We start from the raw sequence: 17,884 nt of genomic DNA on the forward strand, positions 1-17,884 counted from the left end.
ACAGTCCTGTATTGTCCTTTATCCAGTATCTGAAAATCATTGCTTTTAATATTTTGTTCATTTTTCTGGATTTTACCCCTTTGGCAAGTGGGCAAGTCCAATGCTGTTATTCTGTAATGACTAGAAGCCATTTTTTAAAATCACAATTAATTGCTGAATGTTATAAAAATCACATCTGTTGATATAATCATGCAATGTTCCTTTCTTTATCCATGAATGTGTTGGATTACCATTAAAAATGAAAGTAAGATGTTGAGCCATCCTTGAATTTCTGGGTTAAACCTATGTGATCAAAATGCATTTACAAAAATAAACTGTTGCATTTCACTAGCTGATACTTTGTTGGGACTTTTGCACATGCTTATTAATGAAATAGACATATAACCCATTAATTTTCTTGAGCTATTCTTACCACATTGTAGCTTCATCAAATGAGTGGAGATGTAATGTGGCAAGCTAGATTCCTAAATGGAACTTCCTGCTGAAAATGGTTAAAAATCCAGTATAAACTATTTTTCTTAAGAACTGTTTTCTAAGAACACTGATGAAGTGAGAAAACAGTGACTAAATAAGACAAGAAACCCAGAGGGATGTGTGGATTACTGCATATTACTTTTGATCAGAGGCATTTGGTGAACAAAGAAAATTTGGATTGGGGATTTATAGCCTATGCCTTGTTGAATAGTGTCCATCCCCTCCCCTCACCCCACAATTCATAACTACTCAGAACCTCAGAATGTGACTTTGTTTAGAAATAGGGTCTTTGAAGATGAAATTAGTTAAGATAGGATCTCACAAGCTGGAATCAAGATTGCTGGGAGAAATATCAACAACCTCAGATATGTAGATGATACCATTTTAATGGCAGAAAGTGAAGAGGAACTAAAAAAGCCTCTTGATGAAGGTGAAAGAAGGGAGTGAAAAATCTGGCTTAAAACTCAACATTCAAAAAGTGAATATCACGGCATCTGATCCCATCACTTTATGGCAAATAGATGAGGGAAAAGTGAAAACAGTGTCAGATTTAATTTCCTGGGCTCCAGAATCACTGATGACAGTGACTCCAGCCATGAAATTAAAAGACACTTGCTCCTTGGAAGAAAAGCTAAGACAAACCTAAACAGCATATGAAAAAGCAGAAACATCACTTTGCCAACAAAGGTCTGTCTAGTCAAAGCTATGGTTTTTCCAGTAGTCATATATGGATGTGAGATTTGGACCATAAAGGAGGCTGAGTGCTGAAGAATTGATGCTTTCGAACCATGGTGTTGGAGAAGACTCCTGAGAGTCCCTTGGACAGCAAGGAGAATAAACCAGTCAATCCTAAAAGACATCAACCCTGAATATTCATTGGAAGGACTAGTGCTGAGGCTGAAGCTCCAGTATTTGGCCACCTGATGTGAAGAGCTGACTCACTGGAAAAGACCCTGATGCTGGGAAAGATTGAGGGCAAGAGGAGAAGTGGGTGACAGGGGATGAGGTGGTTGATGGCATCAGTGACTCAATGGACATGAGTTTTAGCAAACCCAGGGAGATAGTGAAGGATAGGAAAGCCTGGTGTGCTGCAGACTTGACTTAGTGATTGGGCTTCCCATATGGCTCAATGGTAATGAATTTGCCTGACAATGCAGGGGATGCCAGAGACTTGGGTTCCATCCCTGGGTTGGGAAGATCCCTTGGAGGAGGAAATGGATATCCACTCCAATATTTCTGCCTAGATAATCCCATGGACAGAGGAGCCTGGTGGGCTACAGCTCTTGGGGTTGCAAAGAGTCAGACACCACTGAGTGAGTAGCACTTTCACTTGTTAATCCAATGACTGGTGTCCTTAAAAGAAGAGGGAAATTTGGATACAAGCACAGAAAAAGGAGAGAAGATCATGTGACAATGCAAGCAGACACTAAAGTGATGCCTCCACAAGCCAAGGAGTCTTGGCAACCACTGGAAGCCAGGAAGAGGCAAGAAAAAACCCTTTCTTAGCATCTTTTGAAAGAGCATGCCTTGCTGGCTGTTAAGGGACCAGTCTGCCTGATTTTGAGCTTCTAGACCTCCAAAATTGTGAGAGAATAAATTTCTGTTTTTTTTTTCCTAATTTTATTTTATTAATTTCTGTTGTTTTAAGCCACTGAGTTTGTGGTATTTTTTTTATGGCAGCCCTGATGGCTCAGCAGTAAAGAATCTGCCTGCCAGTACAGCTGTGGGTTGGATTCCTGGGTCAGGAATATCCCCTGAAGAAGGAAATGGAAGCCCATTCCAGTATTCTTGCCTGGGAAATCCCAGAGATAGGGGAGCCTGGCAAGCTACAGTTCTTGGAGTTGGCAAAGAGTCGGACATAACTTAGTGACTAAACAACAACAATAATAGGGAATTAATATGCCTTTGGGATATAGAGAGCAGAGATAAAGCACAGAGCCTGCTCAAGAGGAGACTCCTAATATAAGGCCAACCCTCTACAAAGCTTAGACATCAAAAGGTTAAACCCCCTGAGTAGGGGTGAATCCTGTCCTTTGAGGATTGGGGAGAAAATCGACAGTTTCAGGGACTTCCCTGGTGGTCCAGCGGCTAAGATTCCATGCTCTCAAAGCAGGGGGCCCTGGTTCAATCCCTGATCAGGGAACTAGATCCCCACATGCTACAACGTAAGAGTTCACGTGCTGTAATGAAGACCAAAAATACCATGAGCCTCAACTAATCAGATTTTTATTATTCAAATAAATACTTTTTTTAAAAAGTAAATTGACAGCTTCAAATTTTGGGGCAAAGTGTGTGTGTGTTTGAGAAAGAGAGACAGAGAAAAAAGAGGTGCTGAAAATTTAGAACAAGAAGCTGGCCTTTACATGGGTTGCAGCTCAAATTCTTATGGTCAAGGTAGTCTAAGAAAGCTCAGTGGTCATTAAATACCAACCTGAAATCAGGTTGGTAATTCTATAGGTGCCTGGGAGAAGCAAACACAAGTTCTTTCTGCACATACTCTCTTTCTAGGCCTCAGAGTTTTCCATAAATACAATGCCAAGGCTAGCAAATACCTCTAAGTTAAAAAAAAAGGTAATTAAACAGAAAGATAATGAGAAATCATGTCAGCTAGTCAGCAGTAAGCACAGACAGCATGTTTCAGATAATGAAGTTATCAATGCCTGTGTTCAGTATAATTAAAGTAATAAAAGGCAAATTTGGAAATATGCACAGAAACTAAAAAACTATAATGAATAATCAAGCAATTTGAAAAGAACTTCCAAATGGAAGTTCTAAAACAAAAGTTTTAATTTAGTAAAAATTTTACTTGAATTTTAATTTTAACTAAATTTAAAATTCAGCATCCTTCACGTACTAGCAGAAACACGAGCGGCACATCTTGAGGCTGTATTTCTGGATCAGACTGTGCCAGTCTGAGCAGATATGGCAAGAGTGAGAATCCTAGCTGAATTTTCTTAGGTGGCCCCAGTGGAGCTGCGGGTTACCCATCTTGCTTTTTTGGCTGAAACTAGACATTTAGATTTCAGAGACTTCGGTTCAGTTGCTCAGTTGTGTCCAACTCCACTCTCATTCACTGTCATAATTTCCTCATTGGTATAAATCTATTTGCTGAAAGGCATAACTATTTGTGACAATGCTCTCTTAAACCAAAAGGACGCTTTTACTGTCCTTTCCTTTAAGGCATAACAATATTGAAAACCCCATTGCATTGGATCCTTTATATGTACAGAGATGAGAATATATCATTTATTTTTAACACTAGATTATGCTTGTTTGCTGATGGAAATGATCCTGAAGAGAAGTTGACAGTTCCATAAAGGAGGTTAATTTCAAGCAAGGAACTTGAGTTGGCAGTAAGAAAAGTAGGAGCATCAAGGGACTGGAGATCCGTGATGGTTTTATACCGTGCCCCCCCACCCCCCCAGTTCTTTGACATTCCTACCATTGAGAAGCCAGGTCTATGACTGCTCTCTTGAATTTGGATGGGACTGTGACTGCTTTGGCCAATGGGGAGCCATATGACTTCCAAAGCTAATTCAGAAGAGGTCATGCAAGCTTTCTCCGGCCCTCCAAGGGCAGTCACTCTGGGAGAAGCTTGCCATTATATCAGAAGCACAACTACCCTGAGACTTCCATGCAGAGAGGCCAGGTGTGGGTGCTGGCTGATAGCCTCAGCCGAGCCCCCAGTCAACAGTATCAACTGTAATCTTGAGAGTGAACCATCTTCAAAATCCAGCTCAGTTTACCTCCAGCTGTAACCAAACTGCTTGAGAAACCCCAGGCAAGAGCTTCCCACTGGAGTCCTTCCTGAGTTTACAACCCCAAACTGTAAGCAGAATAAAGTGGCTGTTTAAACCCTCTAAATTTGATGGTAATTTGCTACACACCAATAGTACCTGGAATAAGTTTCTCCCCCAACCCCTTGGTCATGTTGCATGGCTTGTGAGATCTTAGTTCCCTGATCAGGGATGGAACCCTGGCCCTTGATAGTAAGAGCACGGAGCCCTACCCCTGGACTGCCAGAATTCCCTGGAGTAAGTTTTTATGGGGTCAAAGAATTGTGTCATGGTAATACCATAAGAAAGTGAGAAAAATAGGCAATGGTCAGAGAATTAGGGGCTTAAAATCAAGATTCAAGAGGTGAAATGACCGGTTATGAGAGTATTCCCAACAAGGCACAGCTCTTAAGCTTTTCATTTTTCAGTTTTACTACTGGTGTTTTTATTTTGTGTTTGTGATAGCTATGCTATATGAATAGAGCAAAAGGCAGAAGGTTTGACTTTGTTTATTTTCTAACCTATGAGAAAATTGTCAGAAAGCATCCTCCGACTTTCTAGGATTCATCTGTGATCAGGATTGCTGAGACCGTGTTGCTCTCCCAGTTTCCCATGTAAGTCCAGTCAACTTCGTGTTTGTGCTAGGCTTACCATTAGTGGATCATACACCATTAGACTTGATTAGAAGCCACGGGTGTTAGATGCGTCATTTATGTGGATGTCCAAGTTCGTCAGTTTGATGACAAGACTCAAGATCAAAAGGGAATCTGGGAACTTTAGGTCAAAGTTCTTTGAGAATTCTGAGACAAGATCTGGGGTTTCCTGGGGAAAGCAGAGTAGTTAATGCATCCAGAGTCCTTGAACTTCAGAAATGGGGAATGTTCTTAGCGCTCCTAAAGTCAAAAAGACAGCGTGATGACAAGGATTTAGTGCCCCAGATGTGGTAGAGTCCACGAGCCCCATTTCTTCATTCATGTATTTGTTGAGCACTTACTGTGTGCCAGGCACTGTGCTTGAAGCTGTGAGGTTCAGAGAGAGAGAAAATAGTGTCTCTGCTCTCCTGTGGCTCTCAGCCACTGGGGAGGGAAAAACGTATAAATGCCTTTCTTAGAAAAACACTGTAATTGAGATAAAATATAAATTGGGGTTGGGCCACAAATGAGGGCACCATCTGCCTCTTCTCTCTGGGCTGGAATGATTGCCATCCAAAGGACAATGTCACCTTTCCCACCTTGCATGAGCTCCTTTGCCCTGTGGTTTGCAGGCATCAGTCACTCAAGTGGCTAGTCCTTTCCTCAGAAATAATTTTCCACAGAAAAAATTTAGACAAAGAATGTCAGGACACATAATTTCCATCAAGGAAAAAAAAAAGAACGATTTCATTGCAACCTTGTTGAAACTCCAGCCTCTTTCTATAGCCAAATCTTCTCCATAAAGTCTCCCTAACCTGGTCCTCCAACCTGTCTTTGATAACCATTCTCACAACTCTGACCTGTCCTTCCCCCATTGCAACAGCGGCTGATCCTCACCTCTTGAGCTGAGTGTCAACCATTTCTCTCCACACACAGCTCCACAAAAGCCAGAACGTGCTGGCACCCTAAAGAGTGCTGGTTACCTAGTTGGTGCTCAAGAAAGTTTTCCTAATTGAATGAAGAGAGTCTCAGCGTTATAGCTTCACCTGATGTCCATCAATACCTGTATCCAGCCTGCGCAATCTGTACTGTGTACTGAAATTCCGTGTGGGCCCCAGTCAACATCCTGTGTGGTAAACTCTGTCCAGACGGGATCAGCGCCCCTTGGGCAGGTGCCTCTGTCCAGCACTGCTCAGCACCCTCTGGGGGAACAGCTCCTCCAGCTCTGATCAGCACTCGGCGGGGAAACAGCTCCTGCAGCCCCAGTCCTCACGTTTTAGTGAGACATCTCCGTGGGCCAATCAGCACCCCTCGTGGGACAGCTCCGACCAGCCCTGGTCAGCACCCAGACGTGGACAGCTCCTCCAGCCCCGTTCGCGCACAGCCCACACTCTGTCTGAACCACTCGGATCCCGGCTTGGGAACCCCAGGCTTCTGCTCTGATTCCCTGGAAGTCGGCGCAGCTCCCGGGGCCGCACCCACCCCTCCATGAGGCCCCGTCCCCCCCGCCCCCGCACCAGCTAACCAGGGGTCTGCAAATCGACTTTCCCATCGCCAGTTCCTCGCTGAAGCTCTCACCACGCGAACTGATGCCCCATCCCCACCAATCTGCTTCCCACCTGCCCCCACCCCAAAGAACCAAGCCACACACGCGCCTCTCCAACCCGAGCCTCAGTCAAACCATCTCGCCTCCTCCAACCAGCTTCCCCGCCGTCCCCTCCGCCCTCCCCCGGCCCGCCCTCCTCCCCTCCCCCGGCCCGCCCTGCTGCCGGTCCCCCCGCCCCCGGCTCGCGCTGCCGCGGTGTCCTGGCGTCGAGGTGTGCTGGCGGCGGGGTGTCGCAGGGCGTGTCACGAGGTGACCGGGGGCGGGCTGAGGACGGGCGGGCGGGAGCGACGGAGGGCGCGCGGGGCTGGCGCTCCGGGCACCCCTCCCCCGCCGCGGTCGGCAGGCCTTTCCCCGGAGAAGATGGCGGATCGGGCGGAGATGTTTTCTCTTTCCACCTTTCACTCGCTGTCGCCGCCAGGCTGCAGGTACGCACTCGGGCGCCCGGGCCCTTCCCTGCCCACCGCTCCCCCTCTGACCCCGTCCCCAGACTCCGCCGGCCCGACCCTGCCACCCCACCCCCAACGCCTTTGGGGGCCCGAGCCCCAGACCCTCTCTGGTCCCGAGGCCCACTTGCTCCCCATCCCCCACCTCTGGCTCCAGGCCTCTCCACTTTGTCCTCCCCTTACGACCCTCCTCCAGCCCCAGTGACCGTCCCCCACCCCCACCCCAGATTCCTGCCGGGACCGATGCTGCACCCAACGTGAGCGCCTCCTCCGAAGGCGGAGGTCGTGGGCCGAGCCTGAGGGGCAGCCTGCCTGCGGGGTGCTGAGCACACACTCTGTGCCTGGCACTGTCCTTTTGGCCTTGCTGGGCCTCTGTGGTGGAGGCCTGGCCTGGTCTGCAGGGCTCAGGGAAGAGAGTTGCAATCAAGCCTGGAGCCTGGGGGAAGGGACTAGGGTGGGGAGAGGGCTGGACCTCGGGATGTAGGCCGGTCTTGGGCAGGAATAGCCGACCGAGGGGCTGAATTCTGCTCCGGAGCAGGCTCGACCCCTCCCCCTCCTCTGGCTGCTGCAGCTTCAGCCCCCATCCCCCTTCGCGGCTCAGCCTGACTCCCCCGAGGCTGAGGCTGTGACCCAGAGGGGCCTGGAGCTGAGCGCAGTGGGAGGAGAGGCTGCTGGCTCTGATGAGAGGACTGGGAGGAGGGCTGGGGGGCAAGTGCTTCCTCTGGGCAGGTGGTGGCTCCGATTGTGGGGGAGATACCCTGGAGAGCAGGGCTTAAGCTTCAGGATAATGGCAGGATGTGGGTGTGGGGGTTGGGGGCTCTGGAGATCGTGGGGCCGAGGAGCTGGGGTGGGGGTCTCCCTTGGCCCCTCCTTAGGACCAGCTCTCAGGCAGGGAGTCCAGGACTGACGGCTCTCTCAGGAGCCCTGTCCTTGCTCTCCTCTCCAGGCCTCCACAGGACATAAGCCTGGAGGAATTTGACGATGAAGATCTGTCTGAGATCACTGATGACTGCGGTCTGGGCCTCAGCTATGACTCGGACCACTGCGAGAAGGTGGGGAGAGGGCTGGGGCAGAGAACTCTCTCACAGGAGAGCCTTGCTTAGCTTCTGCTCAGCAGTCTCTGGGGCAGGTCTAAGCTCAGCCTTGAGACAGGATCCTCTCGGTGCCCCATCTCCCTTGACCTCTTGACTTGTGGGCCTCTCGATACCTGACACCTCTCTTCCTAAAAGCGGCCCACTGAGAACCTTCCCCAGCAGTCCCTGCCTGGCCTCCTCCATGGGCTGGACGGGGGGAGGGAAGATGTGCCTCTGCTTTGGGGCCTCTGGCCTCGGATCTACCCCCTTCCAGCTGCCATCTCATCTCCTTCTCAGCCCTGTCCCCACCTCTCTAGCCTCTCTTAGCCTCCTGTCTCCTCCCCTGAAGTTCGCCTTCCCCCATCTCCTCCTCCTCCCTGTCTCTTCACATTTTTGTTTTCATTCAAGAACATTTCTGAACAACTCCCGTGTGGCAAGTGCTAGAGGCTTCCAGGTGCCTGGGAAGACAGCAGGACAGGTGTGGCTCTTGCCCTTGGGAGCTTATAACCTAGTAGGGGAGGAAGACAGGTGAGGGACAGTGGCTGCCTGAGTCTCGGCATCTGGGTCCCAGTGAGGGACACACGGTGCAGTGAGGGGAGCCCACCCGAGACTGAGGCCATTAGGGAGATTTTCTAGTGGAAACGCACGGCCATCCCTGAGGCCATCCCTGAGGAAAGACGAGCAGGAGCTGGCAGATGAGGGCGGCTACCGGAGGGGATGGAGCAGAGGAATTGCTGGCAAGGGATTAGTGGATCCGAGGCCCTGAGGTTGGTGCAGGTTTGGTGAAACCTGGTTCTGGGCCTCTTTGCTTCACGCATTCATTTGATCTTTGCTGAGCTTTTCTGTGGGCCAGGGCCTGTTCTCGGTGGGGGTCGGGTACCCAGTGTACAATATGCACATGGCCCTGACCTGGTGGGGCTTGCAGCTTGCTGCGGAGACAGATGCAAACTCTACTGTAGTTATGAGTTGTGTTAAAATGCTTTGAAGGAAAAAGTACTGGTGTTAAATGTGATGGGGTTTGAGGGTGGGATGAGGCTGGCAGGTGGGTTGGGGCCACTTTGAGAATCTGTCACTGGGACTTAGGAGTTTGGGCTCTTATTTACCAAGGTCCTTATGTATCTTAAGCTGATTTTTAAAAAAGCAAAAAACAGAAACTGCTCTGTTGGTGGAGAGCAGAGTGGTCTGGAGGGAGGTTTCCTCCCTTTACTTGTGGCTTCCTGCTTTCACCTTTCCTGGCACCTGGGACCCCAGGTCGCTGTCCCGCTGCGGCCCAGCTCTGCCCTGTCCTTCTTCCTGCAGGACAGCCTTGCCTTGGGGCGTTCGGAGCAGCCGCACCCCATCTGCTCCTTCCAGGATGACTTCCAGGAGTTCGAGATGATTGACGACAATGAAGAGGAGGAGGAAGAAGAGGAGGAGGAGGACGAGGAGGAGGAGGACGAGGAGGAAGGAGAGGGGGAGGGCAAGGAGGGAGGCGGCCCTGGCTCAGAGACCCCTGCCCCGGAGCCCCTGATCCCCTCCCCTTCCCTAGAGGAGCCTCACAAGCATCGACCTACCACCCTCCACCTGACAACACTGGGAGCCCAGGTGAGCTCCAGGCCCAGAGCTCCCCCTGGTTCCCTGCATAGGGGGCTCTGGTGCCCACGGCCACCTGCCCCCTCCTGCCCGCGAGGACCGGGCGCTCAGTGCCGCTCTCCGCCCCCCGCCCCTCCACAGGACTCGCTGAACAACAATGGAGGGTTTGCTCCAGGGCCTCTGGCCTCCAGGCAGGAAACAGCGCTGTGCCCAGCGGTGCAGGAGCCTGTCCGAGGTGAGCAGGGCAGCAGGGCAGCGGTGAGTGTGGGGGAGTGGCACAGGAGGCGGGGGAGGCCGGGGGGGCGCTGACCTGAGCCTCTGTCCCGCAGAGCCGCCTGCCCCTCTCCCGCCCACCGACACGGGCCCCTGCGGGGCACAGCCACCTGTGCGCCCAGGCTGCGACTCGGAAGGAAACCAACCCGCAGGGCCCGTGGCGCCCGGTGGGGCCTCCCCGTCCTCAGATCCGGGTATCGAGGCCGACCTGGGCAGCGGCTCCAGCGGAGGCCGCGGAGGCCGGCGCAGCAGCCAGGACCTGTCGTCCCCCGGCTCCGACTACGAGGACGTCGGGGGCGCGCGCCTGGGGCGCATGATCTCGTCTATCTCGGAGACTGAGCTGGAGCGGAGCAGTGACGACGGCAGCAGCAGCAGCGGCCGCTCCTCGCACCTCACCAACTCCATCGAGGAGGCCTCGTCGCCAGCCTCGGAGCCCGAGCCGGAGCCCGAGCCGCCCCGCGAGCCCCCGCGCCGCCCCGCCTTCCTGCCCGTGGGCCCCGAGGACACCAACAGCGAGTACGAGTCCGGGTCCGAGTCGGAGCCGGACCTCAGCGAGGACGCCGACTCGCCCTGGCTGCTCAGCAACCTCGTGAGCCGCATGATCTCCGAGGGCTCCTCGCCCATCCGCTGCCCCGGCCAGTGCCTGTCCCCCTCGCCGCGCTCTGCCGGGGAGCCTGCCTCGCCCGCTGGCGAGGCCCTGGCGGCGGCGGCGGCGGCGCCAGGCGGCGTGGAGCTGGTGGACATGGAGACGCTGTGTGGGCCGCCGCCGCCCGCGCCCCCCGCCCCTAGGCCCGGCCCCGCGCAGCCGGGGCCCTGCCTCTTCCTCAGCAACCCCACACGCGACACCATCACCCCGCTGTGGGCCGCCCCGGGTCGCCCCGCCCGCCCGGGCCGCGCTTGCTCTGCCGCCTGCTCAGATGAGGACGACGACGAGGACGAAGAGGAGGAAGATGAAGCTGAGGCTAAGGCGGCGCCCCCCGGGGGCCGGGGAGCAGGCCCCGCGGCGCTCGACGCCTCGCTAGTGTACGATGCGGTCAAGTACACGCTGGTGGTGGACGAGCACACGCAGCTGGAGCTGGTGAGCCTGCGGCGCTGCGCCGGCCTGGGTGAGGACAGCGAGGACAGCGGTGGCGAGGCCAGCGAGGAGGAGGCGGGAGCCGTGCTGCTGGGCGGGGATCAGGGCCCCGGGGACGCCTCCCCGGACAGCCCGGACCTCACCTTCTCCAAGAAGTTCCTCAACGTCTTTGTCAACAGCACCTCTCGATCTTCCAGTGAGTGGGAAGGGGGAAGGGGATGGTTCCAGGGGAGCAGGCTGGCTCCTTGCCCGGGGCTCGCAGATCCATCCCCAAGGGCCAGGACAGCCTCAGGGTCTGCGGGTGGTTAGCGCTGGGCACTGCCCTCTTACCCAGCGCCTGGGTGGGGGCTTTCCCGGGCTCCCCCCGCGAGGGAATGGCGAGAGGAGGCTGCTCTGTCTCCAGCTCCAGACGGGGGCCACCCACACCAGGGGCCCATGGGGAGGGGAGCCTGGCTGGGCCTTCTAGCGCCTCCCTGAGTCTTCCTCTCTGTCTCTCTCTCTCAGGCACTGAGTCTTTCGGCCTTTTCTCATGCCTGGTCAACGGGGAGGAGAGAGAGCAGACGCATAGGGCTGTCTTCAGGTACGGCAGTCCCCCTTGCTGGCCTTGACCCTCCCCCCGAGTCTCAGACCCTCCGCGACCCTGATGGGCACAGCGCAGCCCTCCTCCCCCTGCCCTAGTGGCCTCCCCTCTCTGACCGTCCCTCAGGTTCATTCCCCGCCATCCCGATGAGCTGGAGCTGGACGTGGATGACCCGGTGCTGGTGGAGGCTGAGGAGGACGACTTCTGGTTCCGTGGCTTCAACATGCGTACGGGCGAGCGCGGAGTCTTCCCTGCCTTCTATGCCCACGCGGTGCCCGGGCCTGCCAAGGACCTGCTGGGTGAGGCCCCTTCCCTAAGGGTCATTTTGTCACCCAGACCCTCTCTTGCTCGCCTAACCCAGGCCCCTTGTGACCCCGTAGGGAGCAAGCGGGGTCCCTGCTGGGTGGAGCGCTTTGATGTCCAGTTCCTGGGCTCCGTGGAGGTGCCTTGTCACCAGGGCAATGGCATCCTGTGTGCAGCCATGCAGAAGGTCAGTCTGGGGTTGGGGGTGGGGCGAGCCCTGCAGGCCGGCTCAGCCCTTGGAGGCTCGAGCCCGGGATCCCCGGCACTAATGGAGGGGCCTGGCAGACAGGCCGAGGGCAGCGCCGTGGCTGTTCCCCGGCCCCATCCGGCTGGCCTCCCCCCGCAGCCCGTCCTGTTCGTGTCTGGAAATCAAGACCAGCTCTCTCAGACCCTTCTCTGGGGTCTCATGTGATAGTCCCTCAGTGGTGTCCGACTCTTTGCGACCCCATGGACTCTAGTCCGTCTGATTCCTCTGCCCATGGAATTCTCCAGGCAAGAATACTGGAGTGGGTTGCCATCTCCTTCTCCAGGGGATCTACCCGATCCAGGGATTGAACCCAGGTCTTCTGCATCGCAGGTGGATTCTTTACCATCTGAGCCACCGAGAACGCAACTTGCTCGTTCATTATTCACTCAGTGGACGCTTAGGAGGGCCTGCCTGTCTGCTGGTCCCGAGACTTAGCTGGAGAGGAGCAGGGGAGCAGGGCAGCCCTGCCCCCATCCTCTCACGGGACGGGCGCTGAGGAGCCCTGGGCTGCCGTCCTGCAAAGGGCTGGGGAGAAGACGGGGCAGGCCATCCTGAGACCGCGGAGCAGCCGAGACCACTCTCACATCTTCCTGAATCAGGGCCAGGGCTCTTCAGACCTAATCGAGAATGTTCCCCCAGGGGGAAGTTGATGCTTTTAGGCCCGTGAGACCTTCTTCTCCTTGACTCTGCAGATCGCCACGGCCCGAAAACTGACCGTCCACCTGCGTCCTCCTGCCTCTTGTGACCTTGAGATCTCTCTCCGGGGTGTCAAGCTGAGTCTCAGCGGAGGCCCTGAGGTGGGGTGTGGGCCCTGAGCCACTGAGGCGGCTGGGAAGGGCGGAGCAGGCGGATCAGATGAGGAGTGTCCGGCAGGCTGGGCCACCTGTTAGCTTGGCTCTCTTCTGCCATCTCTCTTCTAGTTCCAACGCTGCAGCCACTTCTTCCAGATGAAGAACATCTCGTTCTGCGGCTGCCACCCCCGCAACAGCTGGTAAGAGACTTCCCCTTCCCGTAGTCCCCTCGAACCCCAAGGGCCGCCCACTTGCAGGCCCGCTGTCCAGCAGCCCCGCCCACTTGGCTCCATGAGGTGAGCCCCCACATGGCACCTGCTCTGTTCTGGGCCTGGGAGACAAGGATCAGACAGGCTCCCGTCTGGTCTGGGTGGGAAGACAGACACACAGACAAGTAAGTGCTTGAAGCATCTGTGGGGATCTGGTGGACATCTCTCTGGGGCTCCAGTGAGCAGAGAGGTGGCTGAACTCTCCTGGGACTTGGGGGCAATCGGAGACCACTCTGTAAACCTTGAAAGACAAGTGGGTGACAGGGTGGGCCTTCTTGGCATGGAGCCAGCTGAGACAGGGCCGGGGTCGAGAGGTGCTGAGGGTCTCTAGAGGGCCAGATGAGGCAGGAGGGACACAGAGTGCCTGTGCCCTGCGACCCTGCCAAGGAGCTGGTAGTTAATCCCATTGGCAGTGGGGTGGTGGGTGACGCCGTCAGGCTGACCAGCTGGCTCTGCCTGTTGTGCCAGTGGAAGGACCCAAGTGCCGCTGGCCAGAGCCAGGAGGTGCAGGGCCCTCCAGGTGCCGTGTCTGGGTGGGCTTTGGGAGGTGGGGCAGGCAGGACTGAGCTGACTGTATGTAGAGGCCGATCTGGAGGGAGAATCGGGTGACCTGGGTGTTGAGCGGTTGGTGACCCACACACCAGGAGAAGGGGCGTGGCGCGAACGGGCCTGAGAGGCCGGCCGTGCAGTCTTCAGTTGCAGACATGGTGAGCTTGCGGTGTCCGTTGTTACTGGGAGCGTGGAAGAGAGACCTCGGGGCAGGTATGTTTTGGAGCAGGCAGATAACTTCGGCCATGAGGCAGACAAGATGGCCAGGCCGAGAGAGGAGGTGGGAATGAGCGGCGGCGTACCCGGCGGGTGGAGGCGGCCGTCCTGTCCAGCTGGATGCTGTGCAGTGCCAGTGAGGCATTCCGCATGGCACAGTGCTGTGCGCCCCAGAGGAGGTGATGGGGGCTGAGCCTCGAGGCACACGGAGCCCTGCAGGGACCCAGAGGTGCCGCAGGTCCTCAAGGGAGGCAGAGCGTGAGAAGCACACTCTGTTCCCGGGGCTGAGGGCAGACGTGTGCCATTTGCACGCTTGTGGTGAGACTGGGGGTGCTCTGCCTGCTGGCTGGGCAACGGTTTCCACTCTTACCAGGGCAGAGCCCCATTTGGCTGCTTCTCCATTGAGAGGGAGCTAGTTTGACTGGCAGGAGATCTGGGTAGGGGGCTGGGGCTCAGACCAGGCCACGGGGTGGACTGTGCCGTGAGGACTGACGTGCACTGCAGCCACATGGATCGTGGCCTTGAGAGAGAAGGACCGCAGAGGGAGACGGGGCACCACAGGCTCGGGCCCCTGGGCCACACTCTGACCATGTGCAGCTCCGAGGTTCAGCGGCTGGGAGGGGGCCGAGGAGCTGCTGTCCCGGCCCAGAGCTTCCTGATATTCGCTGCTCCAGAACCCAGCCCAGGCCCCTCAGGGAGGAGGCACAGGGAGACGGTGCCAGACGGCTCAGGTGAAGCAGGGGCTGGGTCGGCCTCTGCTGGGTGCCCGGGGTCTGGACAAGGTAGGAGTGAGTGGTGATTGAGATCGCAGGCGGCAGAGAGTGTGCCCAGGGTGCCGCAGGCTTGCTGTCTGTCTGCAGCGTGTCTGACCCTCTCTGGGCCTTGGTGCCATCACCTTGAGACCGGCCTCACCGCGCTGTTGTGAGGTTTGTGCCAGTTATTAATAAAAGAGCTTGCTTAGGAGGGTGCCTGGCACTTGCTCTGAACGCAGTCATCTGAACGTGATGCTCGAGACCAGGTGGTGACGTGTTTGTGGTCAACACGCACATGCTGTGCTGGTGACGATGCTGTCCTGTGGATTCCCATCTGGTGGAACCACAAAGCCCTGACCCCCCGGCGTGGACTGGATAGGCCACAGCTGGGTGAGGGTCCCGAGCCTCCTGCTGCGGGACGCTGACAGTCCCTCCCTCTGGACAGTAATTTTTGTTAATGTCTTGCTGAGAAGAAGGGCAGGTTCAGGAAAGCCGCACAGGGAACAGAGCTGGGGCCACGGAGCTGGGGTACAAGCTTCTCCAGGAAGACGCTTTTGCACATCAGGGCCCATGTCAAGCCCACAGCGGAGCCTGAAAATACTGTGGGTGTGCAGGACCAGAGGTGGAGCTGGGCAGGCTCCAGGTGTCAGGGGAAGGACGGGGAGGGGTCACCCGGGATGACCAGCAGACCAGGGAGAGACCGCATCGCCTGTGGCCTGGGGGCAGGCTCCGGGCGCTGGCTCGGGAGGAGGAAGATGCAGCTGGATACCCTTGTGGACAGATTAACACAGATCACCAACTCCTCACGGTGCCCAGCGCTGTGCTCCTGGACACAAATCATGTGACCCACACATTCCCCAGCCCTGCCTGCCCCGCACCCCACGCTCTGACCCCTGGGGCCGGTGCTCCACGCCCTGACGTCCCTGTGCGCTCGCTGCCCCACCCCCACAGCTATTTTGGCTTCATCACCAAACACCCGCTGCTGAGCCGCTTTGCCTGCCACGTCTTTGTCTCCCAGGAGTCGATGAGGCCCGTGGCCCAGAGTGTGGGGTGAGTGGGTCTGGAGGGCGGGCCAGTGCGCACGATGGCCGGGACCGGGGCGGGGTGCTGACCTGGTGCCCGGGGCGCGCAGCTGGGGGGAGGGTGGTGATGAGGTCTGGGGGGCGTGGGGGAGGGTCAGATGGCAGGGGAGGGTGTCGAGGGGCATGGGGGGGCACGGGGGGGTCAGATGACAGGGGAGGGTGTCAAGGGGCATGGGGGGGCGTGGGGGGGTCAGATGGCAGGGGAGGGTGTCGAGGAGCATGGGGGGGCGTGGGGGGGTCAGATGGCAGGGGAGGGTGTCGAGGAGCATGGGGGGGTGGTCCTCAGTGTGGGAGCGGCATCCCATGGGGTGGGGCGGGTGGGGGTAGGGAAGGCCGCACTGGACCCGGACAGTAAGGAGCCAGGTCCGGGCCAGGAGGCTGAGGGGTGAAGCTGGGGTGGTGTGGCAGGCCCAGGTGGGGCTGTGGGGCCCCGGGCCTGAGGACGCTCTCCCCCCGAAGCCGCGCCTTCCTGGAGTACTACCAGCAGCATCTGGAGTACGCCTGCCCCACAGAGGACATCTACCTGGAGTAGCTGCCCCGCTCTCCTGCTCCGGGAGCAGCCAGGGCTGGGGCCGCCTCGGGAGGCCGCCTCAGCTTCGGCAAGGACTGGACTGGGGGCCCGTGGGGCCTGACGCCTGGGGGGCTGCGGGCTGTGGGGATCGCGCGTCCTCGCCCGGGGGGGCCCTGCGCCTCTGCCCCCCACGCGTCCCCCTGCCGCCCGGGGCTGCCCGTGGCCCCCCCACCCCGTCTGTCTCTGCTCCTCTGTGCTGCGAACTCTCACCCTCTGCTCTTCACTGTGGGGTCGGAACTGGGAGGGGCGTGGGGAGGAAGCTCCCAGGTGACCCCTCTTGCTCGTCCCCCGTGATTTATAAAGGAGTTTTAATTTTTATAGTGAATATCAAGGGATCGTCCCGTCCTCATCATGGGGACAAAGAGAGGGCCCCATACTGCCCCACTTGGCGCTCGGGGGACACAGGGAGGGTCCCCAGGAGGGCCTTGGTGGGGACTAGGAGTCGTCCCTGTTGCTCACCCTGAGTCCCAGACGCTGCTAGGAGGAGGGGGCCCTGGCCTGGGCCCCAGCCACACCAGCATCTGCTTTTGCCGCTGCAAACACTCCCCGCAGTCCAGCACCTCAATAAACTTTCTGCTTGGTGTGACCCTGGCTATTTCTGGGGTGAGGGAAGCAGATACGGGGCTGGGGACCAGGTGCTGCCCACAGTGGCGGGGGCTGAGGTGCCATGGTGCCGGAACTGCTGTCTGAAGCCCCGCCGGGCTCCCGGTGCAGCACGTGGCAGCTGCCCTCCACCGCCACTCACTGGGTCAGTGAGGAAGCCGAGGCCCGAGAGAAGGTCACGAGATGTGTGTGCTGTCCGCCTGCACTGGAGCGCCAGGCTGGGAGTGTGTGCAGGCTCGTGAGTGTGCCCGCATGCTTGTGAATGCGTGTATGAGACACAGCAGGCGTCACTCTGCTTATATCCAAAGACTGGTGTTTTAAAAATTCTCTACAGAGAGCCAGAAGGCAAAAGGTGACTCTTTGTCACATGCCCTGCCTGCTGGAGAAAGGGCTTCCGTTGCTTCTGGCTCCGCGAGCACCCACTGTCAGGCGCTGAGGTCAGCGTGGCAGGCAGTGCTTTCCCGATGCCCCACCCGCCCCCCAAACCCAGGACAAGAGCAGCCCGAGGAAGACCACGGGCGCAGGGGATGGAAGGAAGAGGGCCAGGGAGACAGTCACGCGTGAAGGTCAGAGACGCCTGTCTGTAAAACCATGTGCCTCTGCTCACCACCTACAGAGGACACTCACACACCAGGCGTCATCAGTGACCCCTCAGCATCTGGGCAACCGCTGCGCAGACCAGGGCCCTGACCCTGCAGAACAGGGAGACCCAGAGGAGCACCTGTGAGCAAACTTCTTACCAGTTGCTGCTGAAAGAGGCGGAGCCCTGAGCCGCAGCCTGCCCTTGAGCCGACGCCCACACCCGGGAGGCTCCATTTGCCCAGCAGCCCCGGCCCCGCCACTGGGCTCAGTCCCCTCCTCCAGCTCACCTTCCCACCTCTGTCTCAGAGGCTCTGTCTACCTGCCGGCCTTTGGTCAGTGGCCAGGCATGCTTGGGTGGCCGTCATGGGGCACAGCTTCCTGTGGGGGCCCTTCCCACGCCTGCCCGGCTCTCCGC

The 17,884-nt window shown here is 57.1% G+C and overlaps 1 protein-coding gene across 1 annotated transcript; it reads left to right on the forward strand.

Annotated features, from left to right (window-relative positions):
* The first annotated feature begins 6,659 nt into the window (after positions 1-6,659).
* Positions 6,660-16,870, forward strand: MAPK8IP2 (mitogen-activated protein kinase 8 interacting protein 2). The gene is made up of 12 exons (XM_061418988.1): positions 6,660-6,913; positions 7,878-7,983; positions 9,304-9,588; positions 9,718-9,811; positions 9,906-11,120; positions 11,429-11,504; positions 11,631-11,803; positions 11,885-11,994; positions 12,747-12,851; positions 12,975-13,045; positions 15,583-15,681; positions 16,173-16,870. Exons 1-12 carry the CDS (start codon positions 6,849-6,851, stop codon positions 16,243-16,245), a joined length of 2,472 nt encoding a protein of 823 aa, XP_061274972.1. The 5' UTR covers positions 6,660-6,848; the 3' UTR covers positions 16,246-16,870.
* Positions 16,871-17,884: the final 1,014 nt, after the last annotated feature.

This window comes from Bos javanicus, chromosome 5, assembly GCF_032452875.1.
Source record: "Bos javanicus breed banteng chromosome 5, ARS-OSU_banteng_1.0, whole genome shotgun sequence".
NCBI lineage: Eukaryota > Metazoa > Chordata > Mammalia > Artiodactyla > Bovidae > Bos > Bos javanicus.

Bases quoted from the DNA above. Each gene is read 5' to 3' on its own strand.
- MAPK8IP2 (XM_061418988.1), top strand. From the start codon at position 6,849: ATGGCGGATCGGGCGGAGATGTTTTCTCTTTCCACCTTTCACTCGCTG. The intron at 11,505-11,630 runs GTACGGCAGTCC...ACCGTCCCTCAG, and splicing joins ACGCATAGGGCTGTCTTCAG to GTTCATTCCCCGCCATCCCG. The intron at 11,804-11,884 runs GTGAGGCCCCTT...GTGACCCCGTAG, and splicing joins GCCTGCCAAGGACCTGCTGG to GGAGCAAGCGGGGTCCCTGC.